This window comes from Manis pentadactyla, chromosome 9 (genome assembly GCF_030020395.1).
Source record: "Manis pentadactyla isolate mManPen7 chromosome 9, mManPen7.hap1, whole genome shotgun sequence".
NCBI classification, from domain to species: domain Eukaryota; kingdom Metazoa; phylum Chordata; class Mammalia; order Pholidota; family Manidae; genus Manis; species Manis pentadactyla.
This window is the reverse complement of record NC_080027.1, coordinates 16,225,883-16,249,657: the sequence shown is the minus strand read 5'-3', so window position 1 is coordinate 16,249,657 and position 23,775 is coordinate 16,225,883. Positions and strand designations below refer to the sequence as shown.

Sequence of the window (23,775 nt, the reverse complement as noted above, 5' to 3'; positions counted from 1 at the left end):
ATGATCCATGACACAGCCCATGGAGTAACAGCTGGAAGAGGAAAGTATGAGCAAGATCAGTAATGCACGGAAAGCAGGGAAAGAGGGGCAAGAGGCAATGAAGAAAGGCATGATCCACAGCCAAAAAGCCTCCAGGTTATTGGAAGCATGGCCACCACACGCAGGATGGGGGCTTTAGCCAGTCCATTGAAACTAAAGGAAAAGGTGATCTCTTAAGACCATAATAACTGGCAGTTGACATTTGAGACATTTGGGTCTCAAAGATTTATTCTGACCGGAGAGTTCAAGGAAGTCTTCATGGAGGGAAAGGTTACAAGACAGCTGTTAAAGAACAAAAATTCAAGTGAGGAAATTTGAGGATCTAATTGGCTTTATTAAGTGATTCATGAATCAGGCAGCATCCCATCCAGCAAGTACAGGGGAGCTCCAAGGAACTGTACAGAATGGAAGGTTTTTCTAGGCAGGAGGGTGGGGCCAGAAGTTAGTAGCAAAAGAAAAGAAGGGATTGTTTCAGGCAGGGTCACCTTCCCTTAGGGGGAAAAGCAGGGGCTCATCTTCTTTTGGAAGGAGAGGGCCCATGTGACAGATTACCTCACTGGTTTTGACCAGAAAATTCCTGGCAGACCGGTTAAGACTACATTTCTGGGAGAGGTTGAAACTGCAGTTAGGTTTGGTATTAAGACTCCATTTGGGGCCTATGGTTTTCTTTTTGACACAGGTCTTAAAGAATAAGTTAGATGTTATCTTCACTGATAAGACTTTCTTGTGATTTAATCATCCTTGCCTTTCTGGTACAGAGGAGACATCCTGGCAAAAGGGTAACTTCTACCCTGTTTTCAGCGATTTTCCTGTGTCTGTTTTTCAAAATGATCAGCTCAATATAATTACTATGCCAAAGAGGCATATTTTGGAGTGGCACATCCTGCTATCCTTCAACATGCAAGCATGCCTCTGAATCACATTCTTCTGGAATATGCTGTGTCTTTAACCTGACCCACCTTTCAGTGTCTACTGTGAGTTGGATATCCAGTTCACTAGCCTCTCACAAAACTCCAGGGAGCAGTCCAATTCTTGGACGTGTCTCCCAACTTTATCACTTATAGTTTGGTGATATTTGTCGTTAGCCACAACTTGTAATATGATTATCCAATAATGGTTATATTTTGTCTTTCCAATTTATTGTAAACTTCTAGTGACCTTTGTATCCCAGCAACTAGCATACCACCTGGCACTCAATAAATATTTGCTGATTGCTTGCAAAGTGTAATCTATTAGCTTATAAAGTCTTAATGGCCACTTCTGGACCTCTCAATTGTTCAAAGGAAGACGCTGGAAGGAGTTCCCATGACTACCACTCCAACCAAGGCCATCAGCACTCTGAAGGGCCAATAAACCCAACTTGGAAGCCATAGAATGAGCTTATTGTTTGACTCTAAATGAAACTGCAAAAAGGACTTTGGAGCTTCAAAGAGAAACCAATTGTTTTTCCTTCATCAGGAATTCCTGGACCAGGTTTCAGAGGCCCACGGGACGTGAAGAAGTAACATTCATTCGCAAGGCTCACTAGGACCACAAGGTAAGACTTCTATGAATTATTCTGCATGACTGACAGAAACTGGGTCATAGCAAGGGAGACATGGAGCCTAGACAGGCCCTAAGAATTGTTTCTGGGGAACTGCAACAAGTCAGGGTCCACATATTACCTTTTAATAAAAGCACTGCGGATAAACTAGTGCATTCCATCAAGACAGAGCTTGCAGTGACCTGCCCTGGAGTTGAGTTTGGCCAGCTGGGAGGTAACTGAAGAGTCAGAACAGGCTCCAGAACCTAGTTCTTAAGACGAGCAGGCTTAAGAGAGAAGGCTGGGCACCCTACAGGGCATCTGGCTCACCCCCTCCTCAAATACAACTGCAAATACACTGTGATCAGGTTTATTTCGGACTTTGATCTAGAACTGATACAACGTCTCCTGACAGAACCACCTCTCTTTGTACCTGACAGCAGGTGGAACTCGAGGGGTCGCAGGAGTGCCCGTCACAGGACTCAGCTGCCTGTGCCAATTGCTGGGTCTGTGGTTATATGGCTTTGCACACATATAAGAAGGAAGGCTGCTCTGAAGAAGGGACATAGAAATCACCCATTTTCTCATCTCATGAAGCACAGAATAACATTTAGTACAGCACTTATTATGAAAATCGAAGGCAGACAGGCTGGGGTTCAAATCTCAGCATAAGCATTTCCTAGCCTTGTGACTGTGATCAAGTTACTCTGCCTCTCTTCACCTCAGTTACTTCATCAGCAAAATGGTCACAGTAGTAATATATCCCTGCAGGAACTGCCTGATGGGTACAGGGCTGTGAGGCGTGAACACCCATGGATGCTGAGCTGTCAGGTAACAGACCAATGCAATTGGTCTTATGGAAGAGAACAGTTGGAAGGCACCTTAGAAACCAGCTAGTTTTAAAAATAAGAAAAAATCTAGGAATTTCGAATTCTTTAAACCAATATTTATAACTGTTAAGATCCAAGGGAAGGGAAGTAAGTCACTAAGAAGACAGTGTAGGACACTGATGTACAGCCTTGGTTCTCAAACACTGCCAATGTCAGATCCAGCAAAATACGGAAAGCATATGAAATACAGATGGCTGGTCCCCACCCCGGGGTTTCTGATTCAGTAGGTCTGTGGAGGGGACCAAGAATTGGTATTTCTAAGAGGTTCCCCAGTGAGACTGACACTGCTGGTCTGGAGACCACGCTTTGAGATCCACTGTTGTTAAGATCTGGGAACAAAATAGTTTGAAGTCACTTAGAAAATATGTTCAAAACATGGCCCTTCTCTTAGGATGGTCTTTACCCTCAACAAAGAAATGTTAATTAGTATTTCCTCTGTGCCAGGCTCTGCTGGAAGCTTTCTCACTTAATAACACCCTTCGGGGCTGAGGAGGCATTGCTATTATCTACCTTTCATAGACAAGGAGACTGAGGCCTAGGCAGTTTCTGCAACTTGTTCAAGGTCACATGACTAGAAAATGAAGGAATGGGAAATAGACCCACAGCTGTCTGAGCTCTTGATGCCCTCCTGCCTTTGGGTTTATTTTTCAGCTGATAGGTATTAACTACTGACAACCCAATCAGCCAGCACTGAACCCAAGCTGACCATTGACAGTCTTTTTCTCACTCTGGAGCTCTTGAGGTGATAGGGCACTGAGACAGGATACATTTTACAACTCTGATTAGGAGATGGTAAAAGTTTCTTGCTAGCTTATTTCTGGAATCCAGGAGCCATAGAGATTGTTTCCTGCTAGCAGGGAAGGGCATAATGTCAGTGGAGAGACAAGACCAACAGCTACAATTAACACCAAGTAATGGTACTGGTGACCTTTCTCTCATCTGAATGGGATGTCTTTACCTGACAATGTCTTCAACATTCTGAGGAAGATACACACCTGCCTCCTCCCATTGCATGCTTGCTTATCAGCATAGAAAAATTAAGAAATTCTCCAGTCTCTCAGCTTATCAGAGGTCAAATCAGAATCATATCCCAAGTCTCACTCCAAGTGATTCCCTTATCACTTGGAGGATTCAGTAGAAACTACATGCTATTAAGGATTTGGCTGCTATCTAATCTCTAGTACCCTGAAGCATAATGGTTTAAACATGGGTAAGTGGAAATCAGCTAAATTTCTCCATGGACCTAACCCCAACACCACCATAGACAAGACTCATGAAGAGACGTAAAACGATGACCATTCCCAGCCCATTCGGTCCATGGTCCCTCCTCAGATGGCAAGTAGCCCAGGAGAGACAGTCTGCGCTTTCTCTCCAAAACCAATTAATGTTGACAAGTCAGACACAAATTCACTGAATTAAATTAAATCCACAAACTAGTTAACTAGTTATAAACTTCAAAAGGCAGAAAGCACAGCTGGGGTTAGTGAGAACCTGGAACCAAGGATCAAAAGGCATCAGGCTCCAGGGTGGTCCCTCTCTGTCTCTCTCCATCTCTGTCTCTCATGCTCTCTCTTTCTCCTGTTCTTTTTCTCTCCCTCCCACTCACCATATCACTTTCGTTCTTTCCACTGTTATCTCCCTCTACTCCTCCTACACATGACATAAATGGGACCCCTCCAGCTCTGCACAGGCTCCTGTCCCATAGTGGTCCTTGAGTCCAGTTCCAAATTCCCAGGAGAGAAGCGCTATGGGCCCAGGTGGGATCAGTTGTCCATCCCCAGGCCAATCAGCAGGATAGAGAGGAGACAGGGTGGAGAAGTGGCACCTGATCACTCAGATAACTCAGGGCAGGCAAATGGAAATACCGGCTGCAGGGCTCCAGACAAAGCCACTGTGCAAACTGTAAATAAAAGGTCTACAAAGAGTTAAGTAGCCTCGAGAAACCTAGTCTTGTAAATTCAACCCCTGAAATAAAACACAGCAGGTCCCAAGAGCATGAACTAGAAAGAAGGCAAGAAGCTTATTTTGCATAATATTGTGCTAGATTATTTTTGTTTTAATGAAGATGAAGCTAAAGCTAACAGGCAAGATGGAAGGGTAAGATGCATTATTCATTTTATCAAAGGAAGAAAAATGCACCTTCTTACATGTCTTGCAGCAATTGTACACATACCCAAGCCAGAGATCAGAGCCAACAGCATGCCCGGTGTTATTGCCCCAGGTAACGTCCATGTCGCTCAGCCCTGGAACACTGCGGCTCCTGGAAGCCGTGGGCAGCCTTTGGGTGTGACCACTTACTCAACCTCAGGAGTGACCATATGTGATACAGGAAGAGGGAACTTACAGACCTCACTCATGATGATCCAGAATCCAGGGGAACTGAGAGATGTACAGAGTCAGCCCGTTGTGCTCCAGAATCCGGCGGGAGTGGCCCATTGGCAGCCCCCACACGGCGTGATCCAGTACTCCCTTGGAACTGCAGATCTCCAGACCTTGCCTGGGGACCCTCAGAATCCCCAACAATTCATCCCTGTGCAGATGCAAACCTCAAACCAGTCTCAATGGAACATGTCGTTTGGATCCTTTTCTACATTTGATCCCAAGAAATTCATAAATGAGGAAGTCAGAACATTAGGGGTGAGTGTGATTTTTTTGAGTCACTTCATAAGCAAGCACACCTCTAGTGCACTTGGATGAGGAAGGGAATGGATTTAGAGGGCAAAGGACAAAAGGGTAGGTGACAGTTTCTGGAGGCTGGACCAGGACGACCTTCCCTGGCCTTCTTCCCACTCCCCAGTCAGATCTACAGTCTCTGGGGAGGCTGTAAAACTGATAAGACCTTCCCTGTCTAGCTATCAGGGTCAAGAGTCAGCAAAAGTTTCACTGAAATGACCATCGGCCCGAAGTCAGGCCATCAGCTTTCAGGGTCAACTGGATTTGCTGGTGACCTCAGACACACCCTTTCCCCTCCCCGGGCCTCCATTCCCTATCTTTAGAAGGAGAAGTTTCAGGAGCTGCAATCTTAAATTCCTCTCTGATTTCCTCTTCAACCAAGGGGATTCCTGAAACTTTCCTGCTTCCCCTGGTTTCACTGGGTACCTTGCAAACCTCAGTTCAATTCCATTTTTGAGGCAGAAGCCACATCTGTCCTGCACCCCACTGGATGCCTGGCCAGCTGTTAGCATGGAGCCTGGCAGGTAACAGATGCATTCACTCATTCAACATGGCAGCACTCTACAGGGAGCTGGAGATTCAGAGATGGACAAGACACCATCCTTGAAGACCAAGGAGGGTCTTTGTTTCTTACCGGTTGTCATAATAATACCTTCTGGCAGTTGCCGTAAGACACAGGCTCAAATTGTCACGTGTGCCCAAAGAGTGCAAACTGTCCAGCGTCCTTGATAGGACACACCACCTACTGGGGGCAGGAGGGCGGGGACAGGTTCAGAAGGGGGTCAGGCTCATGAACACCCCGACCCATCCTTCCTCTTTGATTCTTCAGAAACAAACACATAGATTGTACCAAGAACAAGCCATTGTTTGCATCCTGAACGTATCAAAACCAAATCTTGGCCTAAATTCTATAAAACAGAACCAGGAATAGGAATCCTGGTCACAAGCATCAAGTGAGATTATAAATGTGTGGAAAGCCTTCAGTAGGTAAAGATATTATATGATATTGCATATAGTAATTTTATGTTATGATTACTTTTCTTTTATTCCCAAATTCTGGGCAAATGCTTGTTAACTTTGGATCCCAACTGCTTGTTAACTTTGCCTCCCAATTCTCTTAAGATACTTTGGGAGGATTTGAGAATTTCTCAAAACAATCATTTTAGTCAGAGCAAATACCTGGCAAACCTGGTCAAACACAGTGAAAAGCCAAAAACATGGACAATCTTTAGTCAATTAAAACTTCATTTTGGAAGGAAACTATACCCACATAAGATAAGATAAAGTGAGCACGAAGACAAAGTCAAGCCCATCCCCTCATGAAGGGACGTCACATGCCATCCAGATCTGTCACCATGTCATAGGTTCATGGAGCGGGAGAGCTGGAAGCTTCTGCTCTGCCCTGGTCCCATGACCCCTAAGGAAACTGAGGCCCAGAGACATCAAATGCCACCCCCAAGTCCTCAGGGGTAGCAAAGGCTGCATGGCCACCAAATAGGAAGGCATTCCTCCTGAATGGGGCATCAGAAAAGGATTTAGTTGGTCCTTGAGGAAAGCATAGGATTTCAGGAGGATTAGGGTAAAGCCAGTAAATTTCACAGACAGAAGTCGAAGAAAAGCAGAGGGAGGAGGAAGACCGCAGGACTTGTGGGCCCTGAGGGTCTCCCAGAATGTCACTGCAAAGGGGAGTTTGGGGCACATCACAGGGAAGGCTGAAAAGAGAACATGGGGGGTTGGGCAGAGGAACCAGGGGGCAGAGGGTTTTGAAACACCTGCTACGCACGAGGAACTGGTCTCCATGTTCAGTGGGCACTTCTCTACAACAACCCTGCAGGCCAGATACGATTATCCTTGTTTTACAAATAAGGAAACAGACTCAGAGAGTGTGCTGGTCTGAGGCCACACAGCTGGCCAGCGCCAGCGCCAGATCCAAGCCCAGCCAGTTTGCAGCAAAGCCCAGGCTGCCTCTTGCACGCCTTGGGGGGATGGATGCTGAAGGCAAGACGTTTCCCCCTTTGGTCTCTCCGTTCTTGTATGCCTGTGGTTGTCAACCCTGGGTGCACACTAGTGTCACATGTGGAGCTTTAAAAAATGCCTAGGCCCAGACCCCACCCCTAGAGTTTTTGACCTGCGGGTGGGCCCCAACACCAGTCATATGTCATGGATTCTGGGGCCCCGCCAGGGCTGCAGAGGGCAGCAGACGGCCCTCGGCCCCAGCTCTGCTTACTTACAGTGACCTGTCCTCCCCGGCAGGCCATCCAGATCCTCATCGGCCTGACACATATCTTCTCTGCAATCAATCCTTTGCTGTATCACAGCTTGTCCGCCACCGGGATATCAGGGTACCCGCTCTGGGGAGGAGTATCCGTGAGTACAAGGCCACATGGCCTCCTTCCTAGGTCACCAGACAGGGATGGGGCAGGGCAGGAAGGAGCTAACTGCAGGTGCACAAAGGCTGAAAGACACCCCCCACCCCTGCAACGCCCTCTCTTGCCTGTCAGAGACTTTTGTCTCCAGACAAACATGACATGGGCTTTAACTCCTCCATTCCCTCTGGGTTCTCTTTTTATGAAATGCCTCATATGCAAATCAGAGTACATAAAATTACGTGCTAGAGCCACATCTACCTACCAGTCCCGAGAACCAGCTGTAACGTTTTCAGGAATTACATAAACTGGTTGTCAAACCATTGGGCGAAGGGAAACAGGCTGTGACAGGTGTGTGCCCACTGCGGGAGTCAAGAGCTTCTCCAAATCAGGGCCTCCCCCTGTATCACTGCCCCCTACAAGGCAGACGTCAAACATTTAGCAGCACACCACTGAGCACATCTAACAGGGTAGAGTTTAATTTGACTACTCTGGTATATAATGATACACTTAGTTCGTAGAGTGGTCAAAGACAAAGACATAGAAATTCACAGACATGGAGGGTAGAATGGTGGTAGCCTGGGACTGGGGGGAGGGAGGAGCAGGGCGTTAGTGTCCAGCGGATACAGAGCGCCACTGCGAAGAGGTCTGGCGGTGGATGGTGGTGGCAACTGCACAACAGTGTGAGTGTGCTTGGTGACTGTGAAATGTACACTTGAAGGTGATTGTGATGGCAAAGTGTGTGTATGTTATGACAATTAAAAATCCTAAAAATCTAAATAATGACTGGCTTATGTGCCCACCCCCTAACTTAAAAGAGAGAGCACCACCAACTATTTTAAAACCCCTGTTTTTAAAATCCCAAGGGTATCTCTCTTCCTACCCCCAGAGGAAACCACTCATCTTAACGTTACGTTTATCATTCCCTTGCTTTTCTTCATCGCCCAACCTCTTATGCCTGCTTTCTACTGGGTGGCTTGTCTTTCTCTTTTTAGCTTTTTTGGATTCTGCATATTCTGCATGTTTCCCCTTTGTTAGTTATGTGTTGCAAATAGCTTCTAATTTTCTGGCTTCTCCTTTTACTTTCTTTATGGTGCCTTTGGATGAACCAAAGATCTTAATTTTAATGTGGTCTAACTTGTGAAAACTTTTATTGTGCATGCTTTTTGTATCTTGCTGAAGAAATCTTTTCCTCTCCAAGGCCATAAGGAGATTCTTTCATATTTTCTTCTAAAATTTTAGAAGTTTGTCTGTTACATGTAAATCCTTAATCCTACAGGAGATTGATTCAGGTTTATGTTATAGAGTGAGAAGTCAGATTGTGTTGTTTTCTCTCTCTGTGGATAATTGTTCCAGCATCATTTACTGGTCAAGCTCTCCTTTCTCCACTTACCTGTAAAGCCAACTGTCTGTCATCTGTCTGTATGTGTGTGGGTCTGTTTCTGGGATCTCTCATTTGTTCCATGCATCTCCATGCCTGCCCTTCACCTACATATTACACTGCATTAATCATTTACTATGGCTTTATAGTAAATCTTGATATCTAGAATTTCCTTGAATTCCTTCTTTTCAGAAGTGTCTTAATCTTAGCTTTGGATCATCCATCTAAATTGCATATTCCATGAAAAATTCTCTTGAGATTTTAACTTATTCTGAATTTACAGATCAATTTAGGAAGAATTCACATCTTTATGATATTGGGTCTTCTGATATATGAATATGGCTTATCACTCCATTTACTAAAGCTACTTTAATGCCTTTCAATAAGGTTTAATCAGCTTCTCCATGGAAACATGTATCTTTTCTTAGCTATTTTTTCCTAAATATTTTTACACTTTCCTTGCTTAAATATAGATTTCATTTTCCTTGTATAAATAAATTATAAACTTACATTTTCAAACTGTTTATTCCTGGTATATGGACATGCAATTGACTTTTGCTTGTTGTCTTTATATCTAGTTAAGTTGCTAAAACTTTCTTATTAGTTCTACTGATTTGCATGTAGGATCTTTTGGGATTTCTCGGTGGACTATCATATCATCTACTAATAATGATCCTATTGTTTCTTCCTTTTCAATCCTTTATTTTTTATTTCTTTTTCATATCTTATCATAGTGGCTAATAATACCTCCTTCCTGCTTTCTTAGATTTCAGCTAAGTTTTAGACATTAATCCCTGAACCAAACAAACCCTCTGATCTAAGTTACAATTTTTAGGATATTAGATCATCCAGCTCAAACGTCCTCTCCAAAATTTACAAACATCAGTCACAATAAATGCTCTTAGATCAGTTTAGTATTTACAAGTATTTCTCAGACAGCATCTCAATGATCCTAATGAAAAGTAATATGAGGTAGGAACTATTTCTGTGTTCATTTTGCAGATGAGGAAGTTGAAGCAGCTTAAACAGCAGCTCGAGGGTCATCTGGCTAGAAAGCAGGGGATCTGAGCCTGGGTGGGGTGACTCCAAATCCATCCCAGTGTTTATTCTTTCTGAGTTGAGGTCCTTTGACGTTCTGTAACTCCAGCACTGTCATGAGATCATCATATATGTCATATAATCTCCTTCATGCACTGGCTTTTTTTCAAAACTTTTTGAAATTTTTGAAATTCATTTGTCAACCCTGCATTGATTGTTACAATAGTCACAGTAAGAAAAATTCAGGTTAGGTCAATAAAATCTTCTTTTCTGTAACTACAAACTTGGAGTTTTCTATATTGCCTTTAAAATGTTATCATTAGGCTGGTGGGAGTTCAGGCTAGCTTATCACCCAGATGACCTTGTTCCAGGCTTGTTTTCTCTGCACAGTGGTGACAGGAACATCTGCCCTTTGGGGCAACACCTTGAACATAAATAAGTCCCATGTGAGGAGAATGTGGTCACAGCTGGAAGGCTGAGAGTTGCTTTCAGTAGGTGGTAGTATAACCTTTATGGAGGGTGAGCAGCTGTCATGCTCCTCAAACCCTGAAAGCCCAATCTGCCCTTTATATTCCAACCTTACTGCCTTCTGGCCTCCCCAATGGCAGAGAAAGTGAGTTCCTTTGGAGAGCAGCTTCAAAAGTGCTACTAAGTCCCCTGCATTCCTTATAATTCCACCTATATTCTCCCATTAGAACTGCATGACCCATGTAGGTAGAGAGCAGGGATTTTATCTCACGCCCATTTGCCAGATGAGAAGACTGAGGCTCAGAGAGATTAGGTGAGATGACCACATCCTCCTAACTAGGAAGTGTTAGAAAAAGTCTTGAGCCTAACCCCCATCAGTTCAAGGCTCTTATAACTAAACCAAATTCTCACTGCCTCTGTGTTCATATATCCACTACTTGCCTCACAGTATTGAGGTCTACTCAGGACCCTCAGGCTGGGGCAGTGACATGGCTAGGATCACAGCAAGGTGAGTTCAGGGCAGAAGTGGAGCAGAAGCCTAGGTCTCCTGTCTCCCAGCCCCAAGGCTCTGCTCACCCTGCTACTCCAACCCCTGGTTTTCCAAGACCACAGCTAAGGATGGGGCAGCATGAGGTCAGATAGGCAAACAATTAGTTTGGGCAATGACCGTGCTCAGGCAACAGACCCAAGAAGAACTAGTCACAGAAAATAATGAGACTTTAGACAAAATTCTTTTTAGGGGAAAGGAAGGTTTTAGACTAGACATGCAGAAGTTTGAGTGTCATGATATTCTGTATACTTGGAGTCTTGCCATTGAAACCATGAAAGTGTTGACAGAAGGTAAACTGATTTGCACATCGTGAGAAACCAAGTGTTTCAAACATAAAGACTGAGCACTGTATCTCTGAATGATGGTGCTTTTTCAACACACTGGACAATTGCTCATTCTCTTTTTTGTCTGTGTAGTTTATTGCATCTGGAGCCCTCTTGGTGTGTGCTGAAAAGAACCCCAGCCCTTGTATGGTGAGTTATGATGCCATCTCTGACCATCCCCAAACGTTAGAATTTGACTCTATAGCAAACACAGGAAAAGAGGCCTCACAGCAGCAGAGTGGCCTGGCCTTGGCCCTGGCTCAGTGCTCTTACAGACTTTATTCCATTCAACCCCCCAAATCTGCAAAGTTCTAGTATCCCCATTTTATAGAGAAGAAAACTGAGGCACAGAGAGTTCAGGTGACTTGACTAAGATCACACAGTGGGAACAGAGCAGAGTCAGAATCTGAACCCAGAGCTCTCTGATTCCAGAGCGGTGCTTTCACTCTTGGCATTGAACTACTCAAAGACTTGGTGGCTTGGGAAACTCACAAGCCTTTGCAGTGCAATGACCTGGGGAGCTCTTAATAAGCAGAAAGCCAGGTTGAGGCTCAGTGGAAACGTGTACATTTCAGCCACCTCTTGGGCTGGACCTGGAAAAGTGAGGGGAATGTTTGACTTGAATAATTTCGAGTCCAAACCCCAAGACACAGGGCCCAGAATTCTCTTTTACCTTTGGAGTGTCATCTTCTGTCGCAGCAACCAGCAATGTATCTTTGCGTGTTTTGAATTTTATCGCAGCTCCAAAGTGTCTTTGGGAGAAATTCAGAGTTCACAGAGGCCCCTCTCATCCCTGGCTCCAAGCCCTCCTTCCCTGCCTCCACATTCCCTGTGTAGCTTCTTCCACCTCTTTAAGAGCAAAGCCTCTGGTCGGCTGGGGGCTGAGTATCTAGCAGACAGCTTCCAATTACCAATCCCCAGTTTGCAAGGCAAATTTCTGCTGCCCCACAGTCTGCCTTCCTCCACCCCCTTCAACAGGACCAGAACCCCCCTGGGAACCCCAACATCAGCTGAGCTCACAGTGCCCCTTAATAGCCTAACAAAAGCAGATCAAGCTCTCTCACACATCCTCTGAGAAGTCTGATGCCCTTTCTAAAACGTCTGCCAATCCTGGAGGGCTCCTCGTCCCCTCTGCTTCTGATGTCTGACCTCCGTCGGAGTCTCTCCCACAGTCTCTGCTCTGCCTGACAGCTGCCCTGGCCTCTGCCCAAAGGTGGAACACAGTCCCCTCTGTATTCCCTCTGCCGCTCCATCTCATAACTACCCTCAGGGGAGGCAGTCTGAGTAGGACATGGATAGTGACTAGTCGGAGGGCTTCAGCATCTCAACACTGAGAGCAGATCCTTTAAAATTGAAATTAGACTTCCTAGGTCCAAAACCCTTCCCTAGCCAATCCTGCCCACCCAGACTCCAGCCTCCCACAAGCAGGAGAACTTCCCTGCTGCCTTCTCTCAAAGCAAGCCTGGAATCCCTGCTCCTGTGCCCCCAAATCCCTGCTCATTTCTTCTGCAGAGCAGTTCAGCATCCTTTCCTTGTCTCCCTCCAGCCCAGCTTCCCAATCTCATTTCCTTCTCCTCAGCCACTTATGGAGGTATTTCCCCAAACACGGTCCCTGCCCTACATGGACTTTGCACATTGAGTAAAGAATTTCTTACCTCCCTGCACATGGGCTAAGCAGGCCTGCCACTCTGCTGAACCATCCCCTTGCTGCCCTGGGCTCTCTTTTCTTATACTCCCAGGAGTTTCCAGCTTCAGACTCAGCTCTCTCTCCACCCCCTGCCTCCTCAAGGTGAATAGCAGCATCGGCATGAACATCGTCAGCTCCATCCTCGCCCTGATCGGAGTCTTCATTCTCATCGCAGATCTGATCTTGCCCCTGATGGTGAGCACTGGGCCCCACACGTCCAAAAGGCTAGGAGGACTTGCTGACAAGGTTGCTCCAGTGCAGGAAGGCGTCGTGGCAGAATTCCATCCTAGTACGACAACCACTGGGTCCAAAAAATTACTTAGCCCCTCACCAAAACGCTATGACCTCTGAGGCAGGTGTGATGGACCCCCACTGTACAGATGAGGACCTGAGACTCAGAGCTGAAGCCAGTGGGCCCATCCTCACACCTTCCTGTTCCTGTCAGGGCAGCTGCCACACTCAGATTCACAAGATCACCTGCCCCCAGGCATCTGTTGAGGGACAGCCTGTCGCAGGAACAGGAGGTGCTGACACTAGTTCTTGTCTTATTTGGGGGCCCCCACATACAGATGCTGGGACAAGGACTTGGTGCAAGTTGTCGACTGCACCAATTACCCCAGGAAACACCAGTAGGGAAGGGAGGTCAGAAAAGCAAGGAGAGGAAGCCACACATAAAGGGTGCCCTGAAGCAAGTCACCCCTGGAGCTTAATCCTGCCAGGGCTCTGGTGGGAGGTGCAGACCATGCCCCTCAGAGTTATACCTCATCCTGGGGTAAGCGAGCCAGGGCACCTGCCCACCAACTCCCCACCAGCATCAGCTGAGAAGTGCCCCTGAGGGGCATTGAGTCCCCAGGGCTTCCAGTCTGCACGCACACAAGCAAAGGCATCTCTGGAGCCAAAGGGAGTGCTCTGGCCAAGCAAGGCAGCCGGGAGTAGGCCAGCAGCACCAGGAGAGTCGGGGCCCGGGGACCTGGGGGGAACATCACTGGCGTTCATGTGGCACTCGAGCAGGCCTGAAGGGCAGGATCAAGAGTAACTTGCCCCACAGTTACCCACAACCTGGTCCTCCCTCTGTACTAACCGAGCAAGCCAGAGAAAGCCGGCAGGGCATGAGGTTTAAAGCCTGACCTGTCTATGGGGTGAGGCGGTCTCCAAGGGGAGAAGACCCTGTGGACCCAGCTGATGTAACTTGGTATCCGGAGGGTGTGGCAGCCGGCCAGAAGCCCAGGCAGGGTGCTGGCCTCCAGGGTCCAGCACGTGCAACTAGGACATCCCCACCTGGGGATGTCATGGTTGTGGAGAGTCAAGAGCCACAGTATCTGCAGGCGTCTGTGGGGCCTCTGCCAATCAGGGGCAGAGGAGGGCAGTGTAGCGCAGGGCTTTGGAATCCGACAGGCATGGGCCCAAACCCTGGGTGACCCACACTCAGCTGCAGAGGGAAGAGCATGCGGGGGTGCGGATGCGACGCCCAGCTCTGTGGACCCACCCTCCCGGCCATGGGTGGAGCCCTGTGGGGCCCCTTCAGTCCTGCCTTGGCCAGGGGCTCAGCCAGGGCCGGGACTGTCTTAACAGAAGCCTCTGCAGCTCTGAAGGCCCCTCCCAGCCTTCCAAGGGCAGTGTCCAGGCAGGGTGACAGGAAGCAGGAAAACGAAGCAGGAGCCAGGCAGAGCTGATGATCCTGACCTTGCTGGTGCCCATGCCCAGACCCCCAGAGACAAACCCCAGCCCCTACCCCCAAAACACATTTACTCCGCCAGTGTGCTCCATTTGGGTGCTTCCCAGAGCTGGCTGTGAGACAAGTAGTTTATTTGAAAGGGGAAGGAAACACCTCTAGGATGATGGGGAAATGAGACAGGAAAGAGAAGGAAGCCAACAAAGGTGTGTTGTTAAGCCATTTACATGGGAGTGTTGGTCTGTGAACTGGCCCCTGGATGTGGAGGGCAAAGAGAAATGGAAGAGGCAGTCGCTGCAGGTGGGTCGGTGGCAGGTTGAATAAGCAAGCAAACGTACCCGCGAGGCTTGTCTCAGGGTGGCTGCAAGAAGAGTGGATCTCTGCGCTTACAAGTTTATACGGAGGTCTGAATGGGGTTCAGGCACATATTAGTCCAGATGGTCTCAGCAACACATTACTCTCTGAAGGCTGCGTTTTTGAAAACGCCTCCCACTGTGAGAGGGCATTCTAAGGCTGGGAGGGGTGAGGAGCCTCCCATTGCCCAGTTCAGCCCACAGGTCAACTGGCGGTCACATCCTCTAGACCTTCTCCAACACTGAGGGCAGCTGGAGCTCAACTGGGAAATACGGTGCAGAGCACATGCCCCAGGCACCCCTTCCCAGCCTAAGGGTGAGGGAGCGGGGTAGTTACCCATCACTGATAGAGGAATTTCCCCAGAATTTCAGGCCTGTTGTGCAAACACCACAGTGGACTCCAAGGGCCAGAGGAGACTCCAAGGCCAAAGCAAATGCAGGTGTTGGCAGCTGGAAGTCAGGCCAAAGTGCATGCAGGGGCGTGTGAAGGGGGCACAAACAGCATTGGCTCCAATGTGCACAAGGCTACACGAGAGAGAGTCTGGGGTCTTCCACATGAGGCCCATGATGAGCCTTGCAGGCGTGGACAGTCACCTACACTCTTACCCAAATGGCTAGAAATCTATTCCTTTCTGCCTCTAGATTTATGTGAAGGCAATTTCTGGTGGTCTCCTCCCCTTTGCCCTCCTGGAGTTCTGCCTCACGTGCATGGCCTCACATTTTGGATGCCAGGCTGCCTGCTGGAACCAGTCTGAGGTGAGTATTGGACTCTATTCTAGGAACCAGTGCATGTTCTGGGGGTAACAAAGGTGACCAGAGATAAGAGAATGTCATAGTCTGTTCAGGCCACTATAAGAAATACACCATAGGGGTATTTGCCCCACTGTTTGCTACAAACCAAACAATCCAAAACTTAATGACCTAAGATCGGGGTGCCAGCATGGTTGGGTTTCTGGTGAGAACCCTCTCCCGGGTTGCAGCCTGCTGACTTCTTGTTAAAGCTTCACATGGCAGGAAGAGAACAAGAGAGCTCTCAGGGGTGACTTTATAAGGACCTGAATCCCATTCATGAGAGCTCCACCCTCTGATCACTTCCTAAAGGTCCTACTTCCTAATACCATCGCATTGGGGGTTAGGATTTCATCATGTGAATTTGGGAGGAACACAAACAGTCCTCTGCAGAGAGGGGCCATCAGTTATGTTTTTTTGCATAACAAGCTACCCCAAAACTTAGTAATACAGCAGCCATTTCTTTAGCTCATGATTCTGAGTGTCATCAGTTTGGGCTGTGATCAGAGGGTAGCGCTTCTGCTGGTCTCAGGTGAACTCACTCAGACATCTGCAGTAGCTACCAGGTTGGCCCGGGGACGGCTACTCCACAGGGGCCTCGGAGGAACGGTGCAGCTCTGCTCCGCGTGGCATCTCCTCCTCCAGCAGGCTAGCCCAGGCTTCTTCAGAGTGTACCTGGGTTCCAAGAGCAGTGAGGCGGGGCCAGCCCCCACAGGCAAGCACTTTAAGTCCCTATTTGTGTTCCGTTCCCAAATGTCCTATTGGCCAAACTAAATCACATGACCACCCCCAGATTCAGTGGGTGGAGAAATGGCTCTACCTCTCAGTGAGAGGAGCTACAATGTCGCGTAGCAGAGAGGCATGAATATGATGATAGGAAGCACTTGTAGCCAGTTCGGTGGTCTACAACAGTCTTCCCCTCTGACCACAAATTACACTTACCTGACATGAAAATATGCTCACCCCATCCCAGGATGCCCAGAAGTTCCATCTAATTAAGGCATCAAGCTTGAAGTCCCAGGATCCAAATCAGGTCTAGATGTGACTGAAGATTTGGGGCTGTGGCTCTTCCTGACCGAGAGAATAATGACCTAAAAACAAGTTCTGTGCCCCATACTTCCATTCTTCACATTCTTTAGTGAGGCAAGAACAGGACAACTGCAGGACACCCTCCCATTAGACGAGGAAGAGCAGGAGAGAGAGAGCTCCGTGGTATCACTGCACCTGATTCCTAAGATCCTTAGAAGCCTTTCTGTCTAGCTGAAAGGGTTGACTAGCCACTGCCTTAAGTCTTTCCAAGGTGTTAACAAAGGGTTATATGGACACATCCTTGATTTGATCTTTGTCCTCTGGCCTAGTTTTACTTGGAATATCATCTATCTGTTGGGGACCCTAGAAATAAGAAGTAATTTTATTTTCCAACTCATCAAGTCCTGGACCCTCAATATTCCTTCTAATTTTATTACTTGCAAACTAAATCATTCTGTACCTGATCTTTCTTACAGAACTTTATTATAGGCAGTGAGGTGAGGCCAACCACATTCCCAGCATTCTGCCTGATGATCTCCTTAGCCAGATCCAGAAGTTATTAGATATGTTTTCTGTCTTCCAAAATGTGGCAGTGCTCTGCCATTTCAGGGCCTGGGGAGCCGCACTCGGGCTGCTGTGGTGGCTTCCTCGCTGCTTCCCCAGCCTCCATCTGCCACCCAGTCCCAAAGACAGCACACGTGTTCCATTTTTGTTACTCCACTTCTAGCTACCAACTTCCATTTCAATTGCCTTTGCTACATACCAAACTATCCAAATCTTAATGACCTAAACAATAACCACTTCTGTGGCTCATGATTCTCTGGGTCTGCTGGACAGTTCTTCTGGCCTGGACCAGCGCAGCTCATCTCTGCAATCGGCTGGTGAGTTTGTCAATGCCTGGATGACCTCGGATGGCCTCACTTACATGTCTGACTGCTGGCAAGCTGGCTCAACAGGGACAGCTGGCCTGCTAGTCTCTCATTATCTGGTGGGCCGGCCCAGGCTTCTTTTTAAGGCAGCCTCAGTGTTTCAAAGAGCAACAAGGGAGAGCAAGCCCCAATGTACCAACACTCTCTAGGTCTCTGCTTGCATCACACTTTTACTGTTGTTCCATTGGCCAAGGAAGTTACATAACCAAGCCCAGCATCAGTGGGGGAGGGTGTACCGAAAGGCACAGGAACAGGAAGGGGAAGAATCTGTGGCCATTTTTGTAATTTACCACAGAGGAAGATGATGATTTCACATCCTTTGTCTTTCAGAACATGCTGGCATTTCCAACCATATTCAATGCCTACCCAGCCAATGCTACCATCGGCCCTGGCAACACCACCACCACCGGCCCAGCCAGTACTACCACTGGCCCCGTCAACGCTACCACCAAACTGGCCAACGGTCCCGCAAGCTCCGCCATCCCTACCCACCCCACCAACACTCCGATGGTAACGCCCCAGCCACATTCCTGTGAGGGTGTAGGTGGTATTGCCCAGAAATAGATGACATGGAATGACTGTTTCAGTGGCACAGAAGATTACAGCAGAATCTTTCCTTTCCCCTCAAATATCCCTGAAACTCCAGCACTGTCCCTGAGCCACAGCGCACAACCATTTTCTCCCTTCTTTATGCCTAAGCTTCATCTCTGTTTGTTAATAATGTCTTTCTTTTTTTCTTAATTCATAAATAATTCCCCTTGGGCTCTGGCCACGTTTTAACATGGTGAACTGCAGAGTGCATTTTTACTCCATGGCTCCTGGCACATGCACACTGTTCAGAAACCAGTTCTAAATTGGTGACTCAGCCATAAAACTCTTGGGGTCTGACTCTGGCCCCTCCCCCAAAACTCTTTGACCATGACATGGTCATCCCCAAGGAGTGTAGAGAGTGTGCATGCTGCCGCCGGCAGTGGACATGCCTCAGCACTCACGAGCAATGAGTGGAAGGCATGTGGACACATATGCTGCCTGATGGAACCCTGGAGAGCATGCGCCGTCCCTGCCCCAGGGAGACAGCTATACAGGTTGTGCAGTGATATATACGCTAATTTGAAACTAAACTTTACTTTCCCCATTTGCACTAAGCACCCTATGGACCAGCAGGGCCTCTATATGCATAGAGTCAGCTGCAAGGCGCACCCTCTTGTCTCCCTCCCTCCTCTCTCTTCTATTCCCATGCTTTCCTCCAGAGTCCTGGCTCCAGCCCAACAACAGTCCAGAAGGTCCAGATGCTGGAAACCATATGTCGGGTGCCCTCCAAGGGGGTGACGGTGGCCCCTTAAAGACTTCCAGAATTATTCCCAGTCGTGCCTCTCCAAGGGACCAACAAACTCTTCTCTTGCTAATTTGACAACTGCTCCTGGCTTAACTTCAATAAGTAATTATGCTCAAGCATCAGTTTTCTACCAGGAGTAAGGGAGAGGATGCAAAATGAGTAAAGGGTCAGAAAACCCTATCGCCTCACACCCGATAGCCCACAGCCTCCCACAGCCAGGACCTCTGGGCAAGGGACACATTTGTGTCACTGATCACCAAAAGGGCCCTGTGACCACGATATACCCACTAAAGTATGGTTCCAGAGACCATTCTAATACAAGACCCAGAGGGCTGGGAGGGAAGGGGATGGGCAACAGTCATGTATGCAGCACCTATATTTCACTGAGCACAGGTGTCTAATTGCCAACAATAATATAGGTAGATATTTTCAGCCAATTTTATGGAGGAGGAAACTAAGTCTCAGAGAGGAAAACCATTGTCTGAGCTACAGTCCCAGAGCAGTGGACACAAAACAGGATTCCCAGTCTCCTGACCTACAGCCACGTGCTCTTCCCACCACACCACACCAGCTCTTCCTGCTGTCTTTTCTCTCTGGATCATAGGATCCAGTCCCCATGCCCACCCATCGGCAGGGAAATATAAGGTGGCATGGGAACAGCACCCTTGCATGGGGCTGGAGAGAGTATGTGGGAGGAACTGCAGATCTCAGACGGAGCTGGAAGCGGATAGACCCGAGGCCTCAGGTCAGAACAGTCACATGGCCGTTTCTACCAAGTTCTGTTGGCAAAGGATACCCCAGGGCAGCTCAAAGGTTTGGGAAAACAGACTCCAGTTCTAGCTGCAGGAGGGGTGTCTACACAGAGGACAACCACCCTGCTGCACTGTTCTGTCCCTGGTGTGGCTGAGAGCTGGCCCAGTGCTCCCCTTCCCAGCCCCTCCCATGCCGCCTTCAGCCCCCAAGTCCCTGAGTGTCTTCCTGACTGCAGAGGCCTCAGGGACTGTTCTGGTGAGACCCGGATCCAGAAACCGATGCACAAATTCTCTGTGCTTATGCCAATTGAATACTACTCTGTGCACGAACACATGCACCACGCATGCTTATACACACTCACACAGTCCTTGCAGCTGACTCTATACATAAACACACTTACATATGCTCACATGCTCAAGTGCACACACACCCTATGTGTGTTCACACACATGCTCACACCCTCACTCTTTTCACACTCACATGCATGTTCTCACTGGCACATGCTCACACCCACGTACTCACTTGCTCACACCGCATACACACGCACACTGCCCCCTGCCACTGGAAAGCTGTGGACCTGCACCCCTTATCCAACATCATCCACAAGTTCAGGTAGAAGGAAGTCAGGCAGCCTCCTGGTTTCTCTCAGCTTCCCTCCACAGCTGCAGGAGGGCGAAAGCCAACATGGATCCCACTCCCAACTCTAACGCTAATGGGGGGATGCCGGCTTGCCACTTGCCTCTCTGGGCCTCAGTTTCCCCTTCTGTACACTGAAGGAAGGACCTGAGTGCTCCCAAGGGGCCCTGCAGCTGGAGGCCAACGACCCCACCAGCAGCTTCCGGGCCCTCAGCTGGCCGGGAGGGGCTGAGAACTTCCCAGAGCAGCAGCATATGAGCAGAACGGGTTTCCAAGCCCCACACAAATCGCAAGGCTTTCACAGGAATATGTGTGAACTCAGGAGAGGCGGCTGCGGGGGAGCAGAGGCAGCGGCGAGCGGTGGCGGGCACAGCGGCCGGGGCAGCGGGTGAGCACACGGGGCCCTGCCATGGGTGACGGGAAATGGGGCAGGGGCGCGGGTGCCGGGCATGGAGGGGCAAGAGAGACTGGGCCAAGAAGGCTGTGCTGGTGGGTCTTACCCACCTGGCACTATGGGACCTCCCACTGACAGGGGCCCGTGGCCCAGGACCACAGCCCCGCTGCCCAGGTGGTGGGGGCAAAGGAGGCATCACAGCTTGTTGAGCTCCTCTCTCCTCAAAGCCAGTCCCTGAGCTGACTCCGTATTCCCAGAGGCCCCAGCACACTGACCATCCTCCCAGGGGCATGGAGTCCCTCTCCAACAGCCCCCAGCCTGCCCGGGAGGGTCAGAAAGGCAACGCCAGCCCAGATGCAGGTGCCTGCCCTGTCCCTTCTGCAGGGAAAGAGGACCCAGCAGGGAGGCTGAGCTGGACAGGGGCTTAAGGGCAAATACTGCCTCGCCCCTCATTTCTGGCTGGGGAGATGGAGACCCAGGAGGGGAAGGGGCTGTCCGCTCCCCCAGGCCCTCAGGGAGGAGCGGGCAGCGGAGCCCAGTGGAACCTGCCGAGGGGCCGGGCGGTGGGTGTGGTCCAGTCTGATGAGTGTGGAGCCTGGGGGGTCTGTCTTCCTCCTCCATGTGTCTGCATCTCTTGGCACCCTTTCTGGGCAGTGGGTCAGGTGTATGATTCCAGGGTAGCTTGTGTCTGGGCTCAGCCTGGACAAAGGCAGTGAGTCAGTGCCGGACCAGGAGACCTCAGGTCAGCTGGGGGAAGCCGGTGGAGTCAGGATCCTAGAGCTCACCGAGGCCACGTGGTGCAGCCCCCGTGCCCTGACAGTGCGGTGCCTAGACCAGAGAGGCTGCAGTGGGCTGGGAAGGAGCAGGGGATGGAGTCAGAGGACCTAGGTTTGCGCCCAGCTCTACTCCATATCCTGACCGTGTGGCCCTGGGCAAGGCACCTTACTTACCTTCTAAATGACAGGTAATGAGCCCTCTCTCCTGGCCGGGTGTGCTGAGCTGCTGGGTCTCTGCCTGCCAGGAGGGTCCTGGGGAGAGGCTCCCAGCAGGAGCACAGTTCACCTCACCTCAAGCTCTAGAGGGGCAGCATTCAAGTGAAGGGTCTAAGGAACCCACCTGGACCGTCCCCCTGCTCCAGTTTACACGTGGGGAAACTGAGACTCATGAACAGCTGACTTGCCCTGAAGGGCTCTGAGCTCAATTTCCTCATCAGCAAAGTGGGAAGAATGATGGTACCTACCTCACAAGGCTATTGACGACAGCAGCTAGAAGGCACTGCATGCCTCCAGGCCAGGCCAGGCCCTGTGCTGGGCGCCAGGTGGGCACGGTCTCTTTTACAGTTGGCAGTGACTGTTTCCTGGCTGTTCTCAGGCAAGACAAACAGCCCGACTTAGTCTCTGGGGTGTCCGATCTTGTGTTATGTCACAATCTGATTGAGGGCACATCGGTCCTCAGCCCAGCACAGGGCAGGTGAGGAGGGGACATGGTGGGGCTCCCCTTCCCATTCCCGCCAGTTCTCCCTCCTCCTGCCCAGCTGGCTAACTCAGTTTCTGCCTCGCCTGGTGGGTGGGGAGAATGGGAAGGTGCTGATGAAGGGGACAGGGAAACACACTTGCCTGCTACTGCCCCTGAGGCTGGCGGTGTCTGAGCTGACTTCTCTGCAGAGGGGTCCTGTGGGACCCCATCACGGGGGGCATACCCCCGTGGACCCTCCACAACTCCTCCCTCAGGGCAGGAGTCTGGCAGGTGCAGACTGCAGGCGATGCGTACCCATCCTCCATGGCTCCCAAAAGCCGGCCTCTCCCTCCTGTCTTAAGGTGAACAGGATGCACCCCTTCCCCCACAAGGGGCCCAGATCACTCTAAATATTCTCTCCGCAAATCCTCCTCAGTCTGCATTCCCGGCCCTGTGGGTGGGAGTGTCAGAGTCATCTAGCAGTTTCTTGGTCACCTGCTTTTGGCAAGTCCCACTGGGCCGTCTGTGGGACAGCTCACCGCAGTCACTGGTCTCAGCTGAGACTTCGGTTTTAACGTGTCTGACGAATATTCCCAACTTCGAGGCCACAGCCTGTCCTGCTCCACCACACTGCTGCTGCCGACCCTCGGTTTGCTGGTCTGCAAAGTGAGCTACCACCCAGCTCGCAGGGCTGCTGGAAGGATCTATGGTTCTCACACAGATGACAGTGTTTTATGTACTGTAAAGGGCTGTGCATATGCGGGTCCAGCACTACCGCTGCTCCTTCAGCATTGATAACAGGCCTCTTGTTGATGTCTGCATGTTTTCTGTGTCTCTATCGTGGGCAGCCGGTGCTCACCTTGTAAACTGCTGGAGGCAGGGGACTCTGATTTGCCCTTCTTTCCACCTGCCCACCCCTGGCTCACGTGCATTAGCGTTTAGGGCAAGCTAGCTTGTCACTTAGTAATGAAAAAAGGAGTTCTCTTTCTGGGTGGCACAGAGCCATAGGCACGGGCCAGGTGGCTTCTGGACTGAGGCATGGTCCCCAGACAGGGGGTGCAGATGCGCTGGTGGTGCTGCAGGGGGTGGATACAGAGAGGAGCTGATGAGTCTCAGGAACTATGTGACACTTTCCTGCTCGCTGTTACCACTTAACCCGCCTTATCAGCAGGAGCCTATTTTTGTAGGTGTTTTCTCTTCTTCTGAGGAGGGTGAGGTCTCAGTTTCAGCCCGTTTCTCACCACCTGCCCGGGAGAGATGTTGTTAACTATTCATGTGCTCCCTTCTGGGGCTGCTCAGGCCCCAGCGACAGCTCAGGACAAGTCTGCCAACCAGCGGTGGCATCAGCCTTTAGCACCCCAGTGAACATTCACAAACACACTGCAAACCTCAAGGGCCTCATGCCCAGTTTTCACCTGTCCCTGGTGAAACAACAACTATATGGACAGAGCAGCGAGGTGTTCACTGAGTTAAATTTGTTCCATTTAAAGGT

At 49.5% G+C, this 23,775-nt stretch overlaps 1 protein-coding gene and 3 long non-coding RNA genes across 4 annotated transcripts in view; 1 reads left to right on the top strand and 3 right to left on the bottom strand.

Annotated features, from left to right (window-relative positions):
* Nucleotides 1–7,458, bottom strand: part of LOC118931704 (uncharacterized) — a 29,912-nt gene extending 22,454 nt beyond the window's left edge. Inside the window, exon 1 of the long non-coding RNA XR_005032475.2 lies at nucleotides 7,356–7,458. This is a non-coding gene — a long non-coding RNA (uncharacterized LOC118931704). The remainder of the gene's footprint in view (nucleotides 1–7,355) is intronic.
* On the top strand, nucleotides 1,326–18,476 carry MS4A18 (membrane spanning 4-domains A18). Its single transcript, XM_036924378.2, has 7 exons — nucleotides 1,326–1,576; nucleotides 4,610–5,088; nucleotides 7,378–7,491; nucleotides 11,344–11,400; nucleotides 13,040–13,132; nucleotides 15,605–15,718; nucleotides 18,040–18,476. The coding sequence occupies exons 2-7, from the start codon at nucleotides 4,651–4,653 to the stop codon at nucleotides 18,271–18,273; spliced, it is 1,050 nt and encodes a 349-aa protein (XP_036780273.2). The 5' UTR covers nucleotides 1,326–1,576; nucleotides 4,610–4,650; the 3' UTR covers nucleotides 18,274–18,476.
* On the bottom strand, nucleotides 9,784–12,004 carry LOC130684808 (uncharacterized). Its single transcript, XR_008999167.1, has 3 exons — nucleotides 11,924–12,004; nucleotides 11,743–11,843; nucleotides 9,784–10,020 (listed from the first exon to the last, which is right to left on the bottom strand). It is a non-coding gene; the product is annotated as an uncharacterized LOC130684808 (long non-coding RNA).
* Nucleotides 15,667–17,799, bottom strand: LOC118931697 (uncharacterized). The gene is made up of 3 exons (XR_005032472.2): nucleotides 16,294–17,799; nucleotides 15,861–15,963; nucleotides 15,667–15,756 (listed from the first exon to the last, which is right to left on the bottom strand). It is a non-coding gene; the product is annotated as an uncharacterized LOC118931697 (long non-coding RNA).
* Nucleotides 18,477–23,775: the final 5,299 nt, after the last annotated feature.

Bases quoted from the DNA above. Each gene is read 5' to 3' on its own strand.
- MS4A18 (XM_036924378.2), top strand. From the start codon at position 4,651: ATGCCCGGTGTTATTGCCCCAGGTAACGTCCATGTCGCTCAGCCCTGG. The intron at 5,089-7,377 runs GTGAGTGTGATT...CCTCCCCGGCAG, and splicing joins AGGAAGTCAGAACATTAGGG to GCCATCCAGATCCTCATCGG. The intron at 7,492-11,343 runs GTGAGTACAAGG...TTGTCTGTGTAG, and splicing joins CGCTCTGGGGAGGAGTATCC to TTTATTGCATCTGGAGCCCT.